Source organism: Nothoprocta perdicaria, unplaced genomic scaffold, assembly GCF_003342845.1.
Source record: "Nothoprocta perdicaria isolate Ctin4 unplaced genomic scaffold, notPer1 scaffold_187, whole genome shotgun sequence".
In the NCBI taxonomy this organism is placed as follows: domain Eukaryota; kingdom Metazoa; phylum Chordata; class Aves; order Tinamiformes; family Tinamidae; genus Nothoprocta; species Nothoprocta perdicaria.
In genome coordinates, this window is record NW_020455060.1 from 724,681 (window position 1) to 748,033 (window position 23,353).

Consider the following 23,353-nt stretch of genomic DNA (forward strand, 5'->3'; position numbering starts at 1 on the left):
GGCGTGTCCTGCGCCGCTGCATGGTGCAGCTGCAAGGAGGTTCAGCTGCACCAGCCGGCACCTGCACCGACCCTGGGCTGGGGCTGCCCGTGCCGGGGCAGGGGGATCCGATCCCTCCGCTCGAGCCCTCGGTGGCTCTGGCGCCTGCCCCGCTGCGGTGCAGCCGTGCGGCCCTGGCAGCAGCAGCAGGCGCCTTCCTGGCCGCTGCTCCCAGTTCCCGGTTCCCGGCCGCGCTGCTGCCGTCTGCAGGGCGCTCCGGGCTCCTCAACACACACACACACACACACCAATCTGGTGGGTGCTGCTGCAGAAAGACCACACTGGTGTTTATTTCCAGTACTTCGTCTGGAGGTGCTGCCTATCATCATAAACAGGGAAAGGCAGGACAACTATTCCTGTAATGAATAAACATAAAATGACTGAGTGCATCTTAGTCATATATAATTTATGAATTTAGCTTTGCTTCATAGACCTTGCTTTGCAAATGCTTTGACTGGAAGGATTCAGGGATTAATTTCCAGTGCAAACCATTGGCTCCCTTTCAAGCCATCATGTTGCATTTGATTTATTGATTATCTAATCAAATAAACGTAGAGAGAAAATACTGCATTGTGGCTGCTCCGAGGGCCAGGAGGGACGGCACCTGCGGCAGGGTCGGCTCCGTAGGGATCTGGCCCCTCATGAGAGGGGAGCAAGGGTCCTTGCAAGAAGACCTCCCTCTGAGGAAGAGGAGGAAGACCAAGGTGTGGGACAGGTCAGAGTGCAAGCAGAGGCCTCCCAAGAGCATCTGAGCTGCAAGCACTGCAAGAAAGATGCCTAGGCTTCCAAAGCTGAACAAGCCCATCCCGTTCCAGGTACAGACCCTCAAGCAAAGCCCGGGGGGCTTTGCCCTGCACAGACGTGGTGCTCAAGGGACCAAGCCCTGAGGGACCTTGTCATGATGCAAAACCTTGCTGTGTAAGAGCCGTGCAAGAATTACGTTCTTCAGCCCTGAGCAGCCCAACTGCTCCTTCAATCTGATGTTCTGGATCTGCTAGAAAGTAGAAAAAATCATCTCTCAGCCACATAAACCAGGAAAGCTGCTGGTGTGTGTGGAGGAACGTTGCCATTCTGCTCATGCTCTTCTCCTCTCCTGGCCGTTCAAGTCCTACTCTAATTTATTCCCAGAGAAGCTGGATTTTCATTAAGGTGTAGATGTAATCTCTCTACTCTCAAATCTCCTTTGCTATATTTTATCTTGGGTTTGTTTATCACTCCATATTATTGGTCATTTGTCATTTCCTTTCACACAGATCTTGTATTCTTGAAAAATTAAAATAGTGGGTGTGTTTTTTTCCTCGGACCTGCAGGAGGAAGGGTGGATTTTTTAATTTGCCGTTTATTTTAAAAGAAGCAGCAATTCAGCTCAATGATAGTTGTTTTCCAGAGCGTGGTGTGTTCTGAGGGTGGCACCTGGAACAACAGCAGATGATTTAAGGTGCAGATATGTAGGACCTTTGGTGTGTTTGGGCTGCGCCTTCGCGTCCTGCATCTGCAGCAATGATTCCTGCTCCCAGTCCCTTGGGAGAGTCCGTGCATTCCCAAGCCCCGGACCACCCGTTCCCGGGCAGAGCCGGGCGCCACGCCGGCCTTTGCAGCTGCAAAACTCCCCTGCGACAGCCCAAAGCCGTTGCCCTCGCCAGCAAATGCAGCTTTGGAAGCAGGAGCCTCTTAGGGGCTTTTGCCTCTGCTGGCCTGCAGTCGTCTGTTAGCAGTGAAAGGAGGATTTTGCTCTGTGGTTTGAGCTCTCGAGCTGTATCAAACCAGTGCTCTCTAATCTCTGATTGCTCTGTGATGCTTTTCAGCTGAGACGTGTTATGCAGAGTAATCTGTGCGGCATTGAAGTGGGACTTAAACTGTTTATAGAGGAAGGCAGTTAAAATGGCTGTGTGCAATAAAACCGGTTCCTTAACTGCCCGTCTCGTGTGTCGCTCACCCACAGTGACACATGACAAATGCATGTGGCTCTCTAGAAAACAAATGTCACAATGTAAAACTGCGTGCGGCTTAAAGGCAAAGCAAGTTTAGAACAGCAAAAGGAAAAGGGAGGAGATTACAGATGCTGGGGAGGTTTAGATCAGGAAAAATTAAAGGGGGATTTTAGCTCGGGGAGTTTTAGCCCAGCCTGTGACGTGGTGTCTGCGCGTGGTGCCCTTATGGGGGTAACGTGCGGAGTTCTGATTGTTACCCTTGTTTTGTCTTGCAAATCTGTCGCTGCGCTGGAAGATCCCAGAAGAGCACGACTTGGAGAGCCAGATCCGCAAGGAGCGGGAGTGGCGCTTCCTGCGCAACGCTCGGGTCCGCAAGCAGGCACAGAAGATCATCCAGAAGGGTGAGTGGGGCTCCTGCCCCGGGCGTCCTCCCGGCCGCGCCGCAAACGCTGCGGGAGCCGCGAGCCCGGCTCCCGCCGTCCGGCCGCGCTGCCCCCAGCGCTGTCCCGGGCTCTGCTGCTGTGACGAGTTTCGCTAGTGCTCTCCTCTCTGTTCTCTGTCCCTTTGGAAACTTGAGTGTGATGCCGTGCACGGCATGGTCAGGTGCTGCAAGACGCTGTCCTCTCAAGTCCATCGCAGGAGGGGAAAAGCGTAAGAGAAATCTCTTGAAAAAAGAGAAGTGCCACAAAAACAGCTTTCCCCATGTAGAAGACCCAGTAAAGCCTTCGATTCGCGGGGCCCGGGTCTGTTCCCGAGCTCTACAGCAGCTCCCCGCAGAGCTGGCCCAGCCGCAGGAGCCTAAGTCACAAGTGCATAAAATGGGTAATTCAGAGGTTATTACCCAATACTCTTCATTTACCGTTTTGATTTTTCCTCCCTCTCATGTGAACTTCTTATGGGTATTGTAGCTTATGTTTTTAAAGGGAGAGAAGGTAAAATCTTGCAGGAAAAACCTCAAACGTGTGGCCGGAAAGGGCCAGGCAGTGTCTGGCAGGTCGCGGCAAGGAAGCGGTGCCGCTGGGCGGGTGGATGTGCTGCCTTCCTGCGGCTCAGCACGCACCGCCTGCCTTTCACACTCCCCACTCCTCTGAACTCGATAAATGATAGTTTACTTTTCACATCCCATTATATTTTTAATATTTATATAAGCACAGCTTTGTGCATGCTTATACATTCACTTCTAATACGCCTGAGGTTCCCGAGTCTTTACTGTGTGTATTCTGCATTCTTCTGAAAGCTAATCTTGCTTATTTATAACTCTTTATGCATTTACAAGGCAGCAGCCGGGCTAGAATCCTTTCAACGCAGGAATATATTCAAATGCGGCGTAGCCCAGCGCGGTGCCCTCTGGAATTTGCATAGCTAAATCATTAAATCATTGCAGCCCGTGCTCCTTGCTAGCGCGGAGCCTCCCCGGGGACGGGGCTGCTGCTCCCCCCGGAGCTCCCGCCGGGGAGGCTGCTCCGGAGGGCTCAGGCAGTGCCCTAAACAGGAATGACACAGGAGGAAGCACCTGCAGCCCGGGCACTGCTGCCAGGGGACCCTTCATGCTCGCCAGAAGGAACCAAATCCTTCTCTGGACACCAAGTTCATGTTTGGTTGCTTGGCCTGAATGTGAAATAGCAGTATTCGTAAAAATGAGCTCAGAATGTGAAGTATTAACAAGAATTAAAGGAGATTTAAAATGCTGTAATTAGAATTAAATGGATACGTTCCAAAGCAAACTAGAACTGAGTGAGCATCTCCCGAGTTCACAGTTTTGGGTGATGAATTCATACTTTGCCAAAAATGCAGTTGCAGGGATACCCAAACTGCTTGTGAAGAGCAAACTATTGCAAAGAAATAAGTGAAATGGAAGGTTAAATAAATAATCCACAAGCTAACATGAAATATTGAATTTGATGTTGAATACAGTCTTTTCATTTTTGTCCTATTTTGCAAAATAAATAAACCAACGGAGCTGATTTTGCGTCAAAACAAAACGTTTCCTTGGACCCGCTGGGCGTTTGCGTGCGCCGGCCTTGCCCGGGCTCTGATCCCGGGCTCTGCCTCCTTCCCCGCAGGCATCTCCCGCCTTGACGACCAGATCTTCCTCAACAGGAACCCCGGGGTGCCCTCGGTGGTGAAGTTCCACCCCTTCACGCCCTGCATCGCGGTGGCCGACAAGGACAGCATCTGGTAAGGGGTCCCCCGTGGGCCGCCCCGGAGCAGCTCCCGTGCCCTGACACGGCTGGAGACGGCCCTCATGGAGCGGGCGGGTGCGGATCATCATTTCTGGGGAAGCGTCCGTGTTTCCCTCCTTGTTCTTGTCCACTCCCACAGCCGTCATCTCCCCCTTTCCATGCAGGAGATGGGAAGTGCTCTGCTAATTCAGTGCCACAGCCCAGGCATCAAGCCTCATGGTACAGGAGGCGCTGGATTAGAGGGCAACCAGTGGATTTTGATGGACTAGTGTTAGTTAATTGGGGATGGGGTTCATAAAATCATTATGTCAATACCAAAGCAGAAAGATGAATTGGCCTGATGTGTAATATTTAATGTCACCGTAATGGGAAGTTCTTAGCTTGTCTGCACAACCAAGAACTGACCTGCTGTTTCTTCCTCACACAGTTTTTGGGACTGGGAGAAAGGGGAAAAGTTGGACTACTTCCACAATGGGAATCCTCGCTACACCAGGATCACCGCGATGGAGTACCTGAACGGACAAGACTGCTCCTTGCTGCTCACGGCCACAGGTAGGAGGCACATTTGCCCCTGTGATTTTGGGATGGAAGCAGGAGCCTTTACAGAATCCCGGTGTGGGTGAGCTGCCCTGGACCTCTCTGCCCTCCGTGAACGTGGCCCAGTCTGAACCTTCGCCCTCCTCTGCGACTTGCCCAGCTGATCTCCATGGAGGAGGCACTTCTGGAATCACCTGGGAGTTGTGTCTGGCACCACTGGGTTATCTTGATTGTTTAAGTAGCTGCTGTGGATGTTCTCAAATTACAATCAAATTAAGTGTTTACTGAAAGCATTTTCAACCATAGCTTCTTTTGTTACATCATTTTGGGTCTTCATGCTGCAAATTCCTGGTAACCTGGTATGCAGCGTTTCAGACAATTTGATTCTAGCTGGTCCCGCTGTTTTAAAAGCCACTGCCTGAGTTGCAAAGCAAATCTTGCTGCAACATAAGGAATCAAATTCAGTTCCTTTTGCTGTGTTAGCCTAGAGTAGGTAGGGCTTATTTTACGCGCTGAACTTCTGCAGTAGCTCTGAGTTTCTCTGCTCGTCTCTGGAGTCCCTCCATCTCGCCAGGGCGCAGCAGCTCTCTGCAGTGCTCTGGTGCACCCTGTGAGGTAGCGTGAAGAGCTCTCATTCCCATTCACTGGTCTCTGAAGCTGCGAGGAAGGTTTGCTCCTTTCCCAAGGAACCATTCTCCACCTGTCGGGCTGAGGGTTTTCAATTACTTTTCAAACTCCATGATGAAACGTTCAGGTTGGGTGTAATTAAGACAGGTGGAAGAAGAGTAGAGAGGGCCTCCAGGACATTTTTCTTTCAATTTATTGATTCTTAGCACAAAAGTTTCACAGTTGGGGAACAAATTGAAAAAATACATGATGTTCTTGAAAGATTTGCTGCTGATGGGCTGGGCCTTTGATTCAGCTTCTTCTGTAGGGTTGTGTTTTGTATTTAGCAGGGTACTTTTGTGACTCTTAGTGCCAATAGCAAGGAAGATGGAGAGATAAGAGAATATGAATTGGTCAAATGAGATGGAGCAACATTTAATGTTAGGTGTTGCTCAAGGAGAGGAGCGTAGCTTTTCCAGGAACGTTCTCAGTGGAACAGTCCTTCAGGTAATATGGATGTAAGAGTAGAGAGAAAAACAGCTCCAACAGAGATTAAGTCAAGGGACACTTTCAGCTTTAGAGTTTGCAGGACAGGGGTTCCTCTTCTCAAGTAACCGAGAGTTGCATCAGCAGTGACGTTGCCTTGTGTTCTGTTCTCTGAGATGACGGCGCTATCAGAGTATGGAAGAACTTTGCAGACCTGGAGAAGAACCCCGAGATGGTAACTGCCTGGCAGGGCCTCTCGGACATGCTGCCGACGACACGAGGTGGGTCCCTCTGAGCTGTCGCGTCGGGGATGCAGGTCGTTGGTGCTGGTACGGTTTTTTCTAGGGGTGTGCAGAGCACATTGGGTTTCTCCACCTTGGCCATCGGTTACATCCTTGTTTAACAGTCTCTGCCTTTCTGGAATGACCTTTCACCATGCCTTGGTGAGACATTCCTTCTCCAGGACTTAAGTGAACCAACAAACCCAAAAACCCGACCCAACAGCCTTCTCCCTCCACACACACAAGAGCAGCTGCAGCAGCATCTTGCTGGGCAGCAGAAGGGCCCCAAATCCTCCTCCTCCCACGCTTCTCTGCAGCTGTCCTGGCCCAGCCCTCCTATTGCCCTCGTTTCTAAGGAGAGAACTGTGGAACAACGGTGGAACTGAGCCCCTGCCTGCCCTGCTCTCCCGGGGCAGGCGGCCGCTGCTTCCCCCTTGGCTATGGGGGCAGCTCACGTCCTTGCTCTTTTCTCCTGACGGGCTGCTCGGCCTCTGCACCGCTTTGCATGTTGCACCCGGGATCTCATTCAGCCTGAATTCCATTTTAGCACTTGCTCTTTGCTGCTTATTGTGGGTCAGGAGGTGGCAGGAGAATATGCGATCTAGATCTGATCCCCGCAGAAGGACGGTGCAGCCGGACATTGACCCGCTCTGTGTTAAAGAAGTAATACAGGCAAAGATGTAAAGAGGAGCAACACGCAGCTTGAAACCCAAATACCAGCTTGGGTAGCCCTGAAGTCTGTTTTAGGGTGTGGAAGGAGGTGGACATTGTGTCCTTCTGAGACCTGATAAAATGTCCTCATGCTCTAATGACGATTCTCTGTCACTTGGATATTTTTAATCAAGGCTACAAGTCTTTCTGCAAAATGTGCTGTATTCAATCAGTGCTGATGTTATGGGTTTGCTGTAGACATTGCTGGGTGAGGATGTCTGGCTTGTGCTGTGCAGGAGGTCAGATGAGATGATCAACATAATTCATTCTGACCTTAAAATCTGACAGTTCTCATTTCTGAGCTTCTGTGGTTCATCACGGGAGTCCGACACAGCGACTTCAGCTATTCATTGGATTTTACCTGTGCTGCCTTGTTGAACTCGGATTCATTAGGTTTCCTCAGCACCTCATGGCTCATCTCTGGTGTTACAGGAGAGAAGAAGGGTATTTGCTGTAACTTGGGGCTCTGTGCCTCGCTGTCTTACATGCACACAATTGATTATTAACTGCTGGAAGTTTGCAGCGTACTGTGAAAATTGCCGTGGTCAAAACCTGCTCTTTGCAGAGAGGTCAATGAAAGCGGGAGGAAATCAGTAGTCATACAGTGAGTGGTGAGACCTGAATCTCCCGGACAGGAAAGCACCTGGTAGTGAGCTCGCGTTGTCACTCGCAGGGTCGTTCGGTCCCTGTTTCTTCTTCCTCGACATCAGCTTTCCTGAAGGATGCTGGTTCCTGTTTCCCTCTCTGCATTCAGGGTCTTGTCCCCTCGGTGCCGGTGACAGACTTGCTCCAACGCGCGGAGTCCGGGCGCTCCCATGGGCTGCTCACAGCAAGGGCTGGTGTAGCTGTGCGTTGAGTGGCCACCATATCAGCACTGTTCCAAGTTTTAAATCTGTTCTAAGAATTTTTCACCCTCTTTTCTCTGTGACTGTAAGTGTGGGTGCTGTTTTCTTTGCCTGTCACCTTGGTGCTTTGAGTTAGATGCAGACAAAACGGCTGCATTTCCTTGTGGGGCGAGAAGTCAAGGCAGTCACTTCAGAGGAGCGGTGTGAAGGAAGCCCCTCGGAGATGAGACTCGAGGAGTCCTCCTGTGGCACCAGGGCCTTCACTGCCGTCCAGCAGCAGCTCTTAACGCTGAGGATGTGTCTGTGAAGCTGGCTGTGCTCCAGAGCTTTCCTGGAGCGTGTTCACTCCTATTCATTGTCCTCTCTCACCTCCCATCCTTTTCCCCAGTGTCCTGCTCCTCTCTGTTGTTTGACAGTCTTCTTGAGAGCAACCAAAATGCAGACTTTTCTAGGTGGTTGTCCCCCTTGTGAAAGGAAGGAGGAATGTGCGATACAGGAATCCATCCTCTGGTGTCTGGGAGGTCTCTCCAGGTTGCCCAAGGAGCGGGAGGCTACTCCGAGGGGATGAGCAAGGCAGACGCAGGAGCAGGTTTCAGCTTTTCATTACCTCAGGACTTGCATTGTGTAGCCCGGGTTAGGAGAAATGAGCTGACAGCCAAGCTGGTGAGAACCCTGCTGCAGGGGTTGCTGCCCAGGAGCCGTTTAGTCCCTAGACATCTCTATTGACCTTGGAGATGAGTCTTAGCTTAGTGCTGCCCTCTGCGGACCCTTCATTTTTTTCAGTATAAGATCTGATCATTTTGATCTCGCTCAGATCTTTTTCAGATCTGTGCTGAACAGTACTGAAATTTGGAGGAATGCAGAGGTAAAAGTAGCTGCCTCAGACTTACTGAGTACTCGCTGCCTAGATCCCCTTGCAGTTCCTTACGTGTGCCTGAGTCTGCAGCGTGTCCCCTGTGCAGGTTAGTGACGGCAGCCAGGTCCCCACCACACGGCAGGGCCAGCACCAGGCCGCCGGAGTGGCAGGATCCGCTCCTGCGGATGCCTGGGCAAGGTTTCCAGCATTCCCGAGAGCCACAGGGCATTTCCCTGTTTGCTGCCGTACTGCAGTGCTCTCCTGCTGCCTGCGGATTTGCGGTGGCTAGAAATGAATGTTTGGTGGCTGCCTCTCATGCAGGAGCTGTCTGAATGGAGCACCTATAAATGAATAAATTTGTGTTTATAAATGTATAGAAAGCCTGCACCCCCTGCGTGCTCGTGAGCTGCAGGGCAGAGGAGCCCCCGCTGCAGCACCCGCTGCGCCGTCGTGCTCGGGTTTGCACGGACGCTGTCGGGGCTTCCCTCTGTCCCTGCCCGGTGCTTTGCGCTTCAGAGCAGGGACCGGGTCGTACGAGGGACGTTCTCCTGGCTCCAGAAAATGTCATGGTCAAGCCTGTGCTGCTGAGAGCCACAAAATCCACTTCAAGTGCCACCGGTGAAGGCTTCCTAGGAAAAGGTTCGGTGTTTACACCACTGCCTTTTCTCTGGGTGAAGGCATGTGCTGCTCTTGGTGCTGCTGCTTCTCTGATGTGTTCCTTTCCTTTGCTTTGAGTTGCTTTTTCTAATCCTTTTATTTTTTACAATTTATTTTTGCTCTGGCTGACCAACTTACCCTTAGCGTCAACCCCTTAATCCCTGTCTTCTCACAGGTCTGGCCCGAAGGGTTTCAATCTATCTTGACAGAAGTAAGCAGGGAGGTGAGTGCTCTCTTTCCTGTTACCTATGGCCAGCCGGGGTGGGAAGGATCTCGTCCGCCTGCTGGTTGGTTGGTTGGTCTTTGGCATGGTTGGAATGGCTGCTGGGTCCTCCTTGTCCCTGGAGGGCTTTGCTGCTTCTGCCTCTCGCCGCTCCTGGTCGGTGTCCAGAGGAGCGCGGGCCGGCCCTGGGGATGCGCCTTGTGTCCCCGGCGCCTGCACGGGAGCAGGGACGGGGCTTTTCTGGGACACGCAAATCCTCCTTCTAGGAAGACTGTGAAGCTTCCTTAGCCATGGAAGCGACAGGTCCCGTTAGCCGTTAAGCTACCGCAGCTTTGGTTGGGTCCCCTCTGCAACACAGCCTTGCTGCAGAGATGGTGCGAGCAGCAGCGGCGGGGCAGTGTTTGCTGTGGGGCTCGGAGCAGCGGAGCCGGGCTCTGAGCAAGGCCCTGTCCGGCACGTCGGACACATCCTGCCCTTTCCAATGGAAGGGAGGTAACTGGGAGCTCCAGGCGCTGTGCGGGAGCCTCAGGGCTCTGGCCGCCCGCGTGGATGTGGAGGGGCCGGGCACTGCTCTCTGCCTTTCCCCCGCCTCGGGCGCTGCAGTCAGCCCTGCCTGGCTCCGGGAATTCCCTGCCGGGCGGGAATTGGGCCGGGACAGCCTGGGGCGATGCCCGGCACTCCGCGCAGGGCCGGTACCGCTGGCGCCCAGCTGCCAGCGCACAGCCCCGTGCGCACGAGTGAACGTGAATCCATGGGAGAGATCCCCAGCGCCTTCTGGCCAGGCATCCGCCTAGTGCAGGTGCAGAAAAAGGCTTCTTTGCCTGGCCGAGGGTGTGATAGAGATGCCTAAAATTAACCATTTGCTTGATAGCAAAACACGTCCTCTATCATTTGTATAAAACGTGGTTGCTTTATCACCAAAGCAGCAGCAATCTGCCCTGTGGCCTCGGCTAAGGGCAGGACAGGGATTTCCCTGGGAGCTGCAGCACCGGGCGCGGGGCAGCAGGAACGGGCCCAGGGGCCTTGGCAGAGGGGAGGCTCCCAGCAAAGGCAGAGGATTCTGGACTGGAGAGCGAGGGAACGGGAATCTCTGCATGTCTCCCGAGGATGGGTGTCTGTTCCTTTGGGATACCCCTCGGGGAGAACCGCCTCAGACATGGCCGCCTTTTTTAGTTAAAATAACCTAACTGGAGTTGTCTCCCCAGGGTCTGGGTTCTTTAAATTGCATTCTCAGTGGCAGAGACTCCTTTCCCTGGCCGTGCACAGCCCTTGGCATGGACCGAGTGACACTTCTCGAGGTGTGTTGCAGGGATTTGTGAGGATGAGGTCACCCTGCCCTCCCGCCGCTTCTTGGAAATTAAAACAGAGCCTCCTTGCTTGGCCGGGAGAGCCCGTGATTAAAGCACCACCAGTGCCATCCGCGCTGCTTCGTGCTGGAGCCCGTGCCATGTTTGTGAGCCCACTGCAGCGCCGAGTGCCACTTGGCTTTGTTCCAGGCACGGTAGAAAGAAGCGCAGACACTTGAAATGCAGCTGCTTTCGACACCAGTGTCATTTATTGAAATTTATACAAGGAACCGTCCCATCGAGACAAATACTTGATTTTCAGGGGGAATCCTGCAAGGAAGAGCCGCAGAAGCTACAGCCTTGCGAACAGCTGGTGCTGCACAGTGCCTCGCACCACGCCGAGCTGCAAGCAGCTGTATAAAGGCCCCAACCAAAAAAACCCTTTAAAAAATTCCTTTTGCTGAGGTGCGGAAGCCCAGCAGGTTCCTCAGGAATTCCTTACAGGAGAGCATTAATGCTGGCTCCGGGCAAGGCCCGGCCGTGCGCTGCGGGGAGCGCGGCTCCGCGTGCCAGGCGCGCAGGCCAGGGCGCCGCGGGCGGGCGCTGCGCCCGCTTGTAGCATCCTGCAGCAGCACGGCTGCCAGTTACAAAGGAAACGGTAGGCAGCCTGGAGTCCCACACTTGCTTCTCCTCCTAAAATAGTGGGAATTTGACACAAAAACATGAGCTGATGCGTTAGCGTTTCCACCAGGAAAACGTGGCTGGCAGCTGGCAGCAGAGCAGCCCTCTGTGCACAGGGGCTTTTCTTCCTTTCCAGCATGGATTTCAATACGAGCTTAGCGTTTCCCGTTGCAGACCGGGCTCTCCTCGTCCCTGTGCCCTGCTGGGGCAGCCTCGAGCAGCTCGCTGGCCCTGCTGCCACCTCTGCAGCCAGGAGCTGGAGAGGTTCCCGCGAGGAGGGTGCCGGGAGCCCTCCCTCAGCCCCATTTCATGGAAACGCTCTTGTTTCTCGTACCGGGGTTGCTCGGGGCAATAGCCACCCCGGCGAGCAGAGGAGTCGCTGGCAGGGCCTGGGCAGCTTTGCAGGGAAGCAGGAGCCGAGGCCGCTTCCCCAGCCCTGAGCCCACCGACCACGACCCCGCGCCAGCTCTGCCTGCTCCCGCAGCCTCTCTCCGTCCTCCCTGCAATGAGTCTTTTTCCTCCTCCTTTCTAACCACAGGATCTCTCTCTGTTCCTGAAACCTTGTTCTTTCTAGCTGCTGATTCTTTCCTGAGAGGTCTCTGTGCTGCCTTATGTAAAGCAAACCCCTCTGAGGCTTCTTCCCTCCATAAAATTCTCCCAGCTCCTAGATTTCGTTCTGCACGTTCTCAATATCTGCACCCAAGCAAGCCCGGCACCAGGAGCCCCAAAGATGCCATCACAGATCTGAACCCATCATCTCTTGGTCCCTGGCCCCAGGGAGCGATCTGGGCCCCTCTTGGGGATTGTCACTGCTGATCAAAGTGAAAACGATGGTTTTCAAACTGGGGAATGTAACTGGAAAAGTGGGAGCTTTAAAACTGCCTAAGAGCACATTGCCTACTTAACTCCATCAGCGATGGAAATGGCGACATCCATCTCAGGCTGCCAGTTTTATCTTGTCACATGGGCCATAAACAAGATGACAAATGAAAACACTTTGGTGATGTTTATCATCTAAATCACCGGCTGCTTGTTTGCCTTGGCTCTCCAGCACCCCCCGAGCCGCCGGGCGAGCTGAAGGAGCAATCAATTTGGCTCGCGCCGTAGAGCTCCCCGCTCTCAGCTCAGCTGAGAGCCCTGAATTTCCTGCAGGAAGACGAAAGGCTGTCAATAAACGCCCGTAATCTTGTCGCGGGGGTGCAGCGGGATGGGGAGGAGGCTGCACGCGAGGCTGGGCAGGGGGAGGCTGCCGGGCTTGTCCTGGGTCTGTGCAGAGCGAGGTCGCGGCGGCGGGCGCCCTGCCTGCCCTGGCCTGATGTTCGCTGGGGCAAAAAGCCCTGGCACCAGGAGCGAGAAGGAAATGTGCAGTGCCTGCTGCGGCTCGCTCTTTACGAGTGCATGAGACAAATCCACATTTATCCCTGTTTCAGAGGAGCAGCTTGTGCGTTTCCCCAGCTCCATCCCACGGGATGGGAGCCCTGCTCCGTGCAGGAGCCCGCGCTCCCCCTTGGCTGCGTCACCGGGAGCCCAGGGGGCAAAATCCTGCCCTGCCCTGGCCTGGGGAGAGGGAAATGCTGCGCCGGGAGGAAGCTGCTGCTGCCGCTTGCCCAGGGACATCCCTGTGCGGGAAGAGGAAGGCAAACACGCAAAAGCTCCAGCTCTTTTCATGGACCTTCTGGGTTGTTTTTTTAAATGTACGAATAAAAACCTCCCTGGAAAATCCACAGATTTGGGGTCGGTCAGCCTCTCAGCATAGGAAGGAAAAGCTAATTGCTGAACAGCTGTGCTCAAACAAGCAGTTCGGAGCCGGGCAGGCAGCGCAGAGGTGGGGCGAGAAGTCCCTTCTAATTAAATGTACCAGAATTGCTCTGTGGAGATCACGGCGCCAATTAGGGGTTTCATTTCCTAAGCCCAAAGTATGTGTTTTGTTCTGCTCCTCACATGCTCCGTGCCTAGAAAAGCCAGCTCACTCAGTGCCTTTGTGTGCATTTAATCTGCACAGTGAGAAACGAGGCGAAATACACTTATTTTTCCTCTAGAAATTGCCATACCAAGAAGGTTCAATTAGTTCATACCATTTAGCAAGCTGTGTGTGAACAGGTGCCCGTTTCAGGTGTTCCGAGGCTAGAAAATCCCCTGTAATTCCCTTGCAGCATGGACGGGACTTTCTTCTGGACTTCAACTGGCAATCAGCTTACGCCCTCAAGGATGGGGATCAAGAGCTCTTGTAAGCGTCTTTTAGCCAGTGTGGTTGCTGATGGGTCTCTTCCTTGTCCGCCCACGTAGCAAAGAGTTTTTTACTCCTAGCAAGCTCTTTGGTTCGGTATCTTGCAGCAGTCACTTGGCTGTTCTTTGGTTAGAAACGTTTCCTCTTAGCCCCGTGTTTCTGTGAGAACAGAAATGAGGGGAACGCGGAGGGGCTCCGGCTGCTGCGGGGTCACCACTTGGGGCTGCCTCCATCTTCGCTTAGTCTCGTGTTCTTGTAAGGGTCTAATAAGTGAAAGATGCAACTCGGACTCCCATCCAGGACCAACGGATTTGATCCCGTTTGGAGGATGTATATTGATGTGTGCGTGTAATTTTAAATTTTCTCTAACGGTGAGAAAGTGTGCTCTAGTATAAGATCACAAAACCTGGTGTTCTGTGCGATCCTGCTCGGTCTCTGCTGATGGGGAAAATAATCTACGTGTCCTGCCTGTGTTTTGTCTTAGGAGCAGGAATGGTAGTCGACTGGGAGCAAGAAACGGGGCTCCTGATGACCTCAGGAGATGTGAGGATAATCCGGATCTGGGACACAGATCGGGAAATGAAAGTGCAGGTAACACGTGCGCGTCTTCCCGTTTACCTTTCCCTGCGGCTGCACGTAGCGCTCCCAAGCAAACCGCCAGCCCCAGCTCGTGCCGGGAGTTACCACGTGAGTTACCACGTGGGTTACCACGGCCAGGGAGCTGTGCGGAGCTGGCCGACACCTGCAGCCGCAGCTGCTGCTCCGCGGCGCCGAGCCGCGCTGGAAGCTCAGCGGAAACTCCTGTCCCCTTGCAGTGCAACGGGGAGAACGCTCTGCAGTTTGCAGCCAAATAAACTGTTTGGGGGAACTGTGAGAAGCAGCAAGGCTATGAGAATGAAGTCAGCATGCTGGAGGAAAGAGGAAGTCTTCAAAGCGTCTAGAAATTAATTACCCCGGGGTTCACATTAATTATGGCACTTTGACCCTGCAGTGTAGCATAATTAAGCCTAAGCTGATCTTAATTACTGTCACTATTATTTTTTCTATGTAAATTAGGGAGCATCAAAATTCAGAAGGTGAAAATCTCCTCAATGAGGATGATTAATCAATGTGCTGAAATTATCTAAAAACATGCTGTTTCTTTTTTAATTGCAAAGACCGGTTTTGTTGAAATTCAAGTGATTGAAACTTCCTGACTCAGTAGCACTGGAAAGCTGAAATTCAGCACAAAGAGCAGGAAAACGATGAAATGCAAGCTAAAAAAGGTGCCTCCCCACACTTTGAACCACAGAGAGCGCATCCTGGGAAGCACTTGGGCTGCCGCTGAAGAAGCAAATCCTTCATTTTCACTTCAGCTGATTGCTCCTGCTTCAAAGAGAGGATCTGGTTTTAGGCAGTGCGGATTAGGGTCCAAACAGCCCCGAAAGTTGGGCATCTCCAGCCAACAGCTACTTCACTCAGGCGAGGCTGTGAATAGCAACTAAGAAAGGTGAACACGCTCAGCAGCAAAAATAGGATGGAAGTGTGAAATTAGCTAACGCAGTTCTAAAGGGCCTCCTTGATTGTTAGCCTGTTTTTAAGAAGTTGCTTAGTTTTTCTCCATTTTAACTGAAGCGGTTTCTCTCCATGATGGTTGTAGACATTATTCCAGGCAATTCCTTGCTTGTGGCAAGTAAACTCTGCTTGTGGCAGAGTTGCAGCGTTAGGGTGGGAAGGAAGGTGCGCTGCTAGCGCAGAGTTAATAAATTGCAGTCTTGTTCCTTCAGCAGCGTTTTGCACAGGCAGCCTTGCTTGTGACGCACTCTTTTTGGCTGTGTGTGCCTTGATGTACACGGATTTCACTTCCTTCCGTGGCTTGTCCAGATGTTTACTATTTATCTCGCCATTCCAGCAGCATTTGCAGTTTGCACCTGGCCAAGATGGTTTATGGAGAATCAATTCCCCCGGGCGTTTATTTTAACCGATTAGGTATTTTTACAAGAGGCCTCACCCTGCGTGAATAGTAGAAGTCCGTCTTTGCTGGTGCTGGTTTGCTGGGCCTGCGGGTTGGGGAGAAACGTAGGGCCCCCCCGGACCCCAGACCGTCGTTCCCGTGGGGAGCGGCCGTGTCCCGGCTGGAGCGGCTCCCGCTGATCCCGCCACGCGTGTGCTCTGCCCCAGGACATCCCCACGGGCGCCGACAGCTGCGTGACCAGCCTCTCGTGCGACTCGCATCGCTCGCTCATCGTGGCCGGCCTGGGCGACGGCTCCATCCGCGTCTTCGACAGGAGGATGGCGCTGAGCGAGTGGTAACGGCGCTGCCCCGGCCCTGCCCTGCCTCCCTTGAGCTCCGCTTGCTCCAAAGCCCCAGAGCCACGAGGAAATTTGCAGTTTCCACCTTGGCTCCAGGGCTGAAATATCTCGCTGGGAAAACATTGGTGATTTAGTGGGTGCTTTTACGACCCTCATGGTGCTCCTGAAAATCCTCGGGGCTTGCAGGGAACGCGGCATTTGGGAGAGCCCCGTCCCACCCCCAAGCTCAGGGCAAAATCCACCCTGTCCTGCCCCTCTCGCGGGCGGTCGCTCGGCACCCCATCCTCCTCCTCCTCCTCCCCGTGAACGCCCTGTGCTCTGCTTGCTCCGCAGCCGCGTGATGACCTACCGCGAGCACACGGCGTGGGTGGTGAAAGCCTACCTGCAGAAGCACCCCGAGGGCAACATCATGAGCGTCAGGTAAGGGCCTGCGCAGCCCCAGCGCCTTCCCACCAGCACCTTTGCCACGAGGCCCGGCGGAGCGGGAGCGGGGAGGCTGGAGCACCTTCGGCTGCCCTCAGCCCCGGCAGCAGCGCGGCGCGTTCCCGGGAGCCCCTTCCGGAGGTGTCGGGGTGAGCGCGCGGGCTGTGCGCTGCCAGCCTGTCACCCGGCACGGAGCTGCTCCCGTGGGCGCCCGCGGGGCGCGGGGACGGCGCGAGCGGGAGGGAGCTCCACGCTGCATCTGTCGGGCATATTGCTGCGTGGGATTGCTGCACCGTCTAGCAATTTTGTGCACATAAATCCATTTCTGCTGGCTGGTAAATACTGAGCAGAGAGCAGCATATATTTATTTAGCCATTAAAGAACGGCAGAATATAATTTATTGTTACGAAGCCACTGTTTGCACACAGAGAAGCTCTCTTTCTTGTTTACAAAATGAGAACAAAATATAATATGGTGGGATGCAGAACATTCCCGAAGTGGGGGCTGGGCCAGCAAAAATTTATCAAGATTTTGTGGCAGGCGCTTAAGAGATGCAGCTGCCAGCTTTGTGAGGCTCCCGTATTACAGTTTTTAATCTTCCTGTGTGTAATCTCCCCCGCCGTGGCCGGGGTCAGCCCTGTGCCTGGCCAGCCCTTGTCTGCGGCCTTGGCCTTTCCTCTCCTCCGTGCCCTCTCAGCAAGTGCTGCCTTTGCTCGGGAGTGCGAAGGGCCAAGAACACGTTGCAGCAGGGAGACGCACAGAGAAGGGGGCTAGCAGGAGCAGAGAGAGGCGGCATGGGCGAAGCAAGCCCAGGTTCTGCCACCCTCCCCTGCCCGGCTCTGCTCCATCGCCCGTAGCTCTTCTTCCAAAACACTGAAGTGGGATAACGCTAAAATACTGAAGTGGGACTTCAGGACGGGGTCTTTTCCTCTCTATTTTGAAAACTGCATCCAGTTAATCAGCAGGTCTGCTTCCATGCACGGTTGGTTTTGCTAGGAAACGTCCTTCAGCGTCTTTGGAATATCCTGGTTTAGTGCCTTAGCTGCTGCTGACTTGCTTTAATTATTAGCTGGGACACCAACTGCTGTCTGCTGGGGCAAGCTTTATTCTGAGCCTGCTCTGCTCTGTGCTCCGCACACTGCAGGACTGGACTTCCATTTTCAAGCTCTTACCTGGTCTTCTAATACATCCAGATCCATTTCTGAGTCTTAGTAGGATTCAAAGCATGAAGTGAATCTGCTGTCTATTTGATCTCTCCCTAAAAAAAAAAAAAAAAAAAAACCTGACATCCATCTGGTCTTTAGGATCTAAATCAACCTGAAGTTTAACTTGTCTTGCATTTAATTATGTGACAGCAGGAATTACAGTGTTTAACAATGATATAAATAATCCCCTATAACAGCCTTCTGATCGCTACTAGAATTTCCAGAGGTAAAGAGACTGAGGGAAATATGCATCTTAATGCTTTGTACTTAATTCTGTAGAGTGATTCACAGTCACATACGGCCACCAGTGACTTGAAAAAACACAGTAACAGTTTGTCATGCCAAAGCCTTATTTTGCTACTAGTAGAATCAGATGAGAAGAATTGATTCCGAATCCAGTTTCCATAAGAGACTTTTCTGTTTGCCTTCTCCTGCACTAGTCAACAAGTGTCTTTTAAGCAGCACCGAAGAGCAGATGTACCATAGCAAAAACTTCAGTCCTCCGTTCCAGAAACACAGAACAAGATGCCCCCTCTTCACTTCTAATAGACTTGATTCTGCTGTGATGTGTTTCAGAGCTGACTTAACAAGAAGTCGCGCCTTTGATGCTTCATCTCCTAAGCACAGTGTCTTTCCCCTGCCGCTCTTGCTTTCCCCACCTTCTCCTCCGTACTGAGTCAAGTCATTAAGAGGGTTGACACGTAGCCCGTGCGTGAAGTGCTGGTTGTTAGGCTGGGTCCGCAGAGTCCCTTGGACAGCACGGACTCGTACATCTGCGTGCAGACAGCTGGCGGCATGGATGGTACCAGCAGAGCCCGTCTGCTTAGGCTGTTCTAATACAATTTTCTGCTGTGAGAAGGAGAAAGAATCTGGGTCTGACATGTAGCTTAGTGCATTGAGAGTGGCATAACAGTAAAGGCACTCGTAGCCAGTGACGGGCGGAAAGGGATAAAAGTAATAATGGATCGCTGCCGAGGGCAGAGGCAGGGCTGTTTGTGCAGCACTTAGTGCTTGGTGGATACGAGTGACGAGTACAAGTGTCACGAGGGACTCGGTCACCCCGGGGAAGGGGCCTCGCCGGGCTGCTCCCCTGCTCTCCTGGCGGGCCGGGCAGCAGGGACGGACCCGCGGTGCCGGGCTGACGCTGTGGATCTGTGTGTTGGCAGCGTGAACGGGGACGTGCGCTTCTTTGACCCCAGGATGCCCGAGTCCATGAAGGTCCTTCAGATCGTCAAGGGGCTGACGGCCCTGGACATTCACCCGCAAGCCAACCTCTTTGCGTGGTAAGTCCTGGGTTCACCTGCTACGTCCCTGGAGTGGTCACAGGACCAGGGTCTCTGCAGTCCCCGCTCGTGGGGCTTGGTTGGGGTTTGTGCTGCTGCTTCTCCCCGGCAGCAGCGCGGCCTCGTCCACGTGCTTGCACAAGAGGGATCTCATCCCTTGTGTGCGTCACGGGAGACTCGGGGGAAGGCGGAGGGGCTTTCACCCTTGCGGCAGGCGGCTGGAGGCAGCAGTGTAGGTGTTAGCAGAGCACTCACGGTGACACCAGCTTCTCTCTACTCATTTTCAGTGGCTCCATGAATCAGTTCACTGCAATCTACAACGGAAACGGAGAGCTGATCAACAATATCAAATACTACGATGGTTTTATGGGGCAGAGAGTTGGAGCCATCAGCTGCCTGGCTTTCCATCCTCACTGGGTCTGTATTGTCTCTTTCTGGAGCTTGGAATTTCGGGGTGGATGTTGGGGTTGGAAGAGGGAGAGGTGCAGAGTGTCCTGTGGCACCCCAGGCTGCTGCCCCATCCCAGATTTCCGTGGGTCTTGGAGCCTGGAGGTGCAGCCAGTGCCCGGCGTTAGGATGTGCCCCTCGGGCAGAGTCCCTGCGCGCACTGGGCCCGTTTCCCTGTGCTGCCCTTGCCGTGACGTGGCCACGAAGCCGGGGGCCTGCACCCCCGGAATGCACCGGAGCTGCTGGCAGAGCTGCAGGCTGCTGAAGCGCTTCAGACCCCGTGTCCCGGGGCTGCTTCTGCACCGGCTCTTACGTAACGCTGCTGGGAGACCTACTGCTGCGCAGGAGAAAAACTGCCTGGCAAAACCAGAGAGAGTTCTGCAAAAGTTACAGGCATCAGCTAATGAAATATAAAGGGGCTTGGAGTAAAAGGGAGGTTGCTAAATGTGCCCCAGCTGAGCTGACTCTGCACCAGCGGCCGGAGAGAAGAGCTGGTCACTGCTCGGGTAGGAGGCAAGTGCCCGTCTGCATTAGGGCTTCTGCTCACACCGAGATGAGAGTAAGTGAAGGAGATGGACTGAGAGGGGTAGGAAAAGCAGGAGGAGGTTAAAGAAGGCATAAACAGGCAGTTGTACATCCGAACTCAGATATCTGTAATGGGAAAAAGCAGTGGGAATGATAAAAGGCCTAGAGGGGAGGAGGAATGAAATATGCTCTGCTGAGATTTGGTGTTGCCTGGGCTGGGAAAGGGAAAGATGTTTTTCTGCCTGGGTATATGGGCTTATATCCTGGAGGTAGCAGGGTTAAGGAAGAGCTTATCTCCTCCTTGCTTTTGAAAGGTCACTTTGCAGAAAACCAAACAGTGATTTTGCTCTGTTGCAGTGTGGGGAGGATGGAGAAGGAAGGGGCTAAGCGCTTGAATCGTTTAGCTCTTTGAATATGCAAACAACCAAAGCCCTGTCTAGCCCAGAGCCCCAGGGCAGGAACGGTTCCTGGCCCTCTCCATAGCGGGAATGCCAATTGTCCGCCCAGGACACTGCTCATAACCAGCAGATTTGCAGTCATTTGGAAAAATTATGTTCGGCTTTGGCAAGGAACAGTCACCATAGTTTTCCCCTCTGGCTGCAATGGGGGCACATAACCTGCCGACACGCTGTGGGTACTAGCAGAAACGTCGGCAGAGCGGCCTTGGCAGATGCACTTAAGAGCTCTCCAGCATCTGGGTGCTCCTGCTGCAAATGTCGCCCGTTTCCCTGTGATGTGTCGCCCATTACTGCACAACACCTGAGCGTTTATCCTGTTCTGCTCTCTTTGCGCAGCCTCATCTGGCCGTGGGAAGCAATGACTACTACATCTCGGTGTACTCAGTGGAGAAGCGGATCAGATAACGGCTCCGGGCAGCGTCACTGCGGAAAGGGAGTCCCAGCGGACAGGGCCGTGTCTCACCTATAATGTACATAGTGAAATTATCGACTTGAATGTTTAGTGTTGGCTGCTGCTGCAACCCGTAACTTGAACATTTTTGTTTCTGACTTAGCTACTGATGATTTTGACAAGGGGAAGAGAGACAATCTCCTATTTTTTTTTCAGCTGTATCCTCTAAAAGCTACAGAAAAGGAATATTTTATTTTTGTTTCCAGTGGTTGGCTTCTCTGTTAGGAACACGGCTCCTGAGCTTGGAAGGACTGGATGAGGCAACACCCTTGAAAAGGGCTTTTTGTTTTAGCCTTTGCTTTTGTTTTGCTGGAGCGTCGGTCGCTTTGAGGAGCGAAGTCGGGACTCGCCTGCAGCTCCGTGTGTCGGACGGAGGGGACGTTGGACGCCCCTGCGGAGCAGACGGGACGGCCGGAGCCTCGTCCCCTCTGCAGCGCCCTCCCCAGCGCGAGCAGAGCCCCGAGGAGCCGTGGGGAGGCAGGCAGCGCGAGGAAGGGGCCGGAGGAGGCGACAGGAGCGGGGCCTGGAGGCACCGAGCCGCAGAGCTGCGCCGGCGGAGAAGAGCGCGGAGAAGAGCACGGGCAGCGTGCGGGCAGCCTGGAGCGAGCGGCTGGCACAGCGGCAGCGATTGCACGGCCGGGACAGGACGGTGCTGCGGGCTCCCCTCGTCCCAGGGCCGCCCTTAGCCGCGTGCCGGGCACCGGGACCCGCGGGCTGCGGCGCGGCAGCCTGTGCCGGGGCGCACGAGCCCGCGGGCTGTCCCCATGTCCCCACAGAGCCGGGCACGGAGCCGCGCGCTCCCAGCACGAGGAAGGGCAGGCGGCAGGTCGCCCTGCTCCAGCACGCGCTGTCCGGCCCCCGAGGAAGCGCCGTCCGCTTGCCCTGTGCAATGAATGTCCCCGTCCCTTGAGAGCGGCAGGGAAGGGCTGCGCGGGGCCGGAGGGCAGGTTTCCCTGGAGAAAAGGGCGCTGCCCAAGAAGAGCAGGACTCGGCAGGAATCACTGCGGAGCCGGCGCGGAGCTGCTCAGCCTGCAGGTCCCCAGCGTCCCCTCGGCCGGCGCTGCTGGCTCTGCCGGGGACGGGGCTGACGGACATGGACGCGGGAGAAATGTCCCCTTGTGGCACCTCCGCCGGCGCGTCCCACCGCGTCCCCGCTCGCCCTGGCCCGGATAATTGTGTTTTCCTGGGCGGGCGGCCTCGGCAGCGGCCGGGTGGCTCCTGCAGGGCTGCCATGGGACAGCCGAGGACAAATGTCCCCAACGTCCCCAGCAGAGCTGGGGCTGCCGCGAGCGCCTCCCGCCCCCTGCGCTTCCCAGGACACGAATCAAAGGCTTGGAACTGGCGAGAAACTCCCCGGCCCAACGCACGTCCACGCTGCAGTTCCCCAGAGCTAATTATGGTCTAAGAGGGCTCTGCCTCGGCGGCGGCTCCGCCGGGTCCCGCGCGCCCGCGGGGCCCCTCTCCCGTAACCACGTAACCCCCCGCCTGCCCCGTGCCCGCTTTTTAACCTCGATCAGTGTCTGTGTCCAAGGAGCGGGGGCCGGGGGGGCGGCGCGGGCCCCCGCTCCCGGCCCAGGGGGGCGGCCGCGTTTCCACGGCTCCCACGCAGGGATTCAATCATGGAGATTAACCAAGGATCCGGAGAGCATCCTCCCGAAAAGTTCACTTATCTCTATTTATTTTACAAAAATTAAAAAAAAAAAGATATTAAAAAAATAAAACACACGATTGTAATGTGAGAGTAAAGCAATTAAAACAATAAATGGTTAATAAAAAACAAGTGCAGAGGTGTGTGTCGGCTGGGCACGGGCGGCTCGGGACGCTGCTCGGGGCCTCTGAGCGAATCCCGCTTGGACCTCTGTGCCCGTGGCTTTGGCACGGGGGTGTCCGCGGGGACCGGGGTGCAGGGACCTGGGGACCCCATGGGGTGGGCGCAGGTCCCCTGCCCAAGCCGCCCCTCTAGCCACCACATCCCTGTACCTCCCCATCCGCTTTTCCCACCCCTATACCTCCCCAGCCCCTATACATCACCTCTATACACCTCTTAAACCCCCATACCTCCCGTATAACTCCCCTATATCTCCTTTCCCTTGTGCATCATCCCTATATCTCCTCTTCCTCATGTATCATCCCCATACACCTCCTATAGTTCCTCTATACCTTGCATTACCTTCCCTGTACCTCCCCTTACCTCCTCTATACGTTCTATACTTCTCCTGTAATTTCTCTACCTCCCCTATATCCTCTATACCTCCCGTATATCTTCTGTACCTCCCTTGTACCTTCTCTACCTCCTCTATATACTCTGTACCTCCCCTATACCTCTCCTGTATCCCCCCTATATCCCTTATGCCTCCCTTGTAACTGCTATACCTCCCGTATATCCCCTATACCTCCCCTCTACCTTTTCTACCTCCCTTATATCCCCTATACATCCCCTATACCTCCCCTATATCCCCTATACAACTCCTATACCTCCCCTGTATCCCCCCTATATCCCTTATACCTCCTCTGTAACTGCTATACCTCCCCTATACCTCCCCTATATCCCCTATACCTCCCCTATACCTCCCCTATAGCTCCCCTGTACGTCTCCTATAGCTCCCCTATATGTCTCCTATAGCTCCCCCTCCGCCGCTGCCTCCCCCCGCCCTTGGCCGGCCCTCGAGCACCCCCAGGCGGCCCCGCGCGCCGCGTTCCCGTTCGCGTTCGCGTTCGGC

At 54.2% G+C, this 23,353-nt stretch overlaps 1 protein-coding gene across 1 annotated transcript in view; it reads left to right on the forward strand.

The window, feature by feature from the left end:
- RPTOR (regulatory associated protein of MTOR complex 1) overlaps nucleotides 1-21,061 on the forward strand; it is a gene marked incomplete at its 5' end in the record, with an annotated part of 88,879 nt that extends 67,818 nt beyond the window's left edge. The window contains 11 exons of the mRNA XM_026036849.1: nucleotides 2,266-2,371; nucleotides 4,034-4,148; nucleotides 4,581-4,705; nucleotides 5,959-6,063; nucleotides 9,308-9,355; nucleotides 14,034-14,140; nucleotides 15,710-15,837; nucleotides 16,175-16,261; nucleotides 18,636-18,752; nucleotides 19,040-19,169; nucleotides 20,519-21,061. Coding sequence (XP_025892634.1) covers nucleotides 2,266-2,371; nucleotides 4,034-4,148; nucleotides 4,581-4,705; nucleotides 5,959-6,063; nucleotides 9,308-9,355; nucleotides 14,034-14,140; nucleotides 15,710-15,837; nucleotides 16,175-16,261; nucleotides 18,636-18,752; nucleotides 19,040-19,169; nucleotides 20,519-20,587 — 1,137 coding nt within the window. The remainder of the gene's footprint in view (nucleotides 1-2,265; nucleotides 2,372-4,033; nucleotides 4,149-4,580; nucleotides 4,706-5,958; nucleotides 6,064-9,307; nucleotides 9,356-14,033; nucleotides 14,141-15,709; nucleotides 15,838-16,174; nucleotides 16,262-18,635; nucleotides 18,753-19,039; nucleotides 19,170-20,518) is intronic.
- Between the last annotated feature and the right edge of the window lie 2,292 nt (nucleotides 21,062-23,353).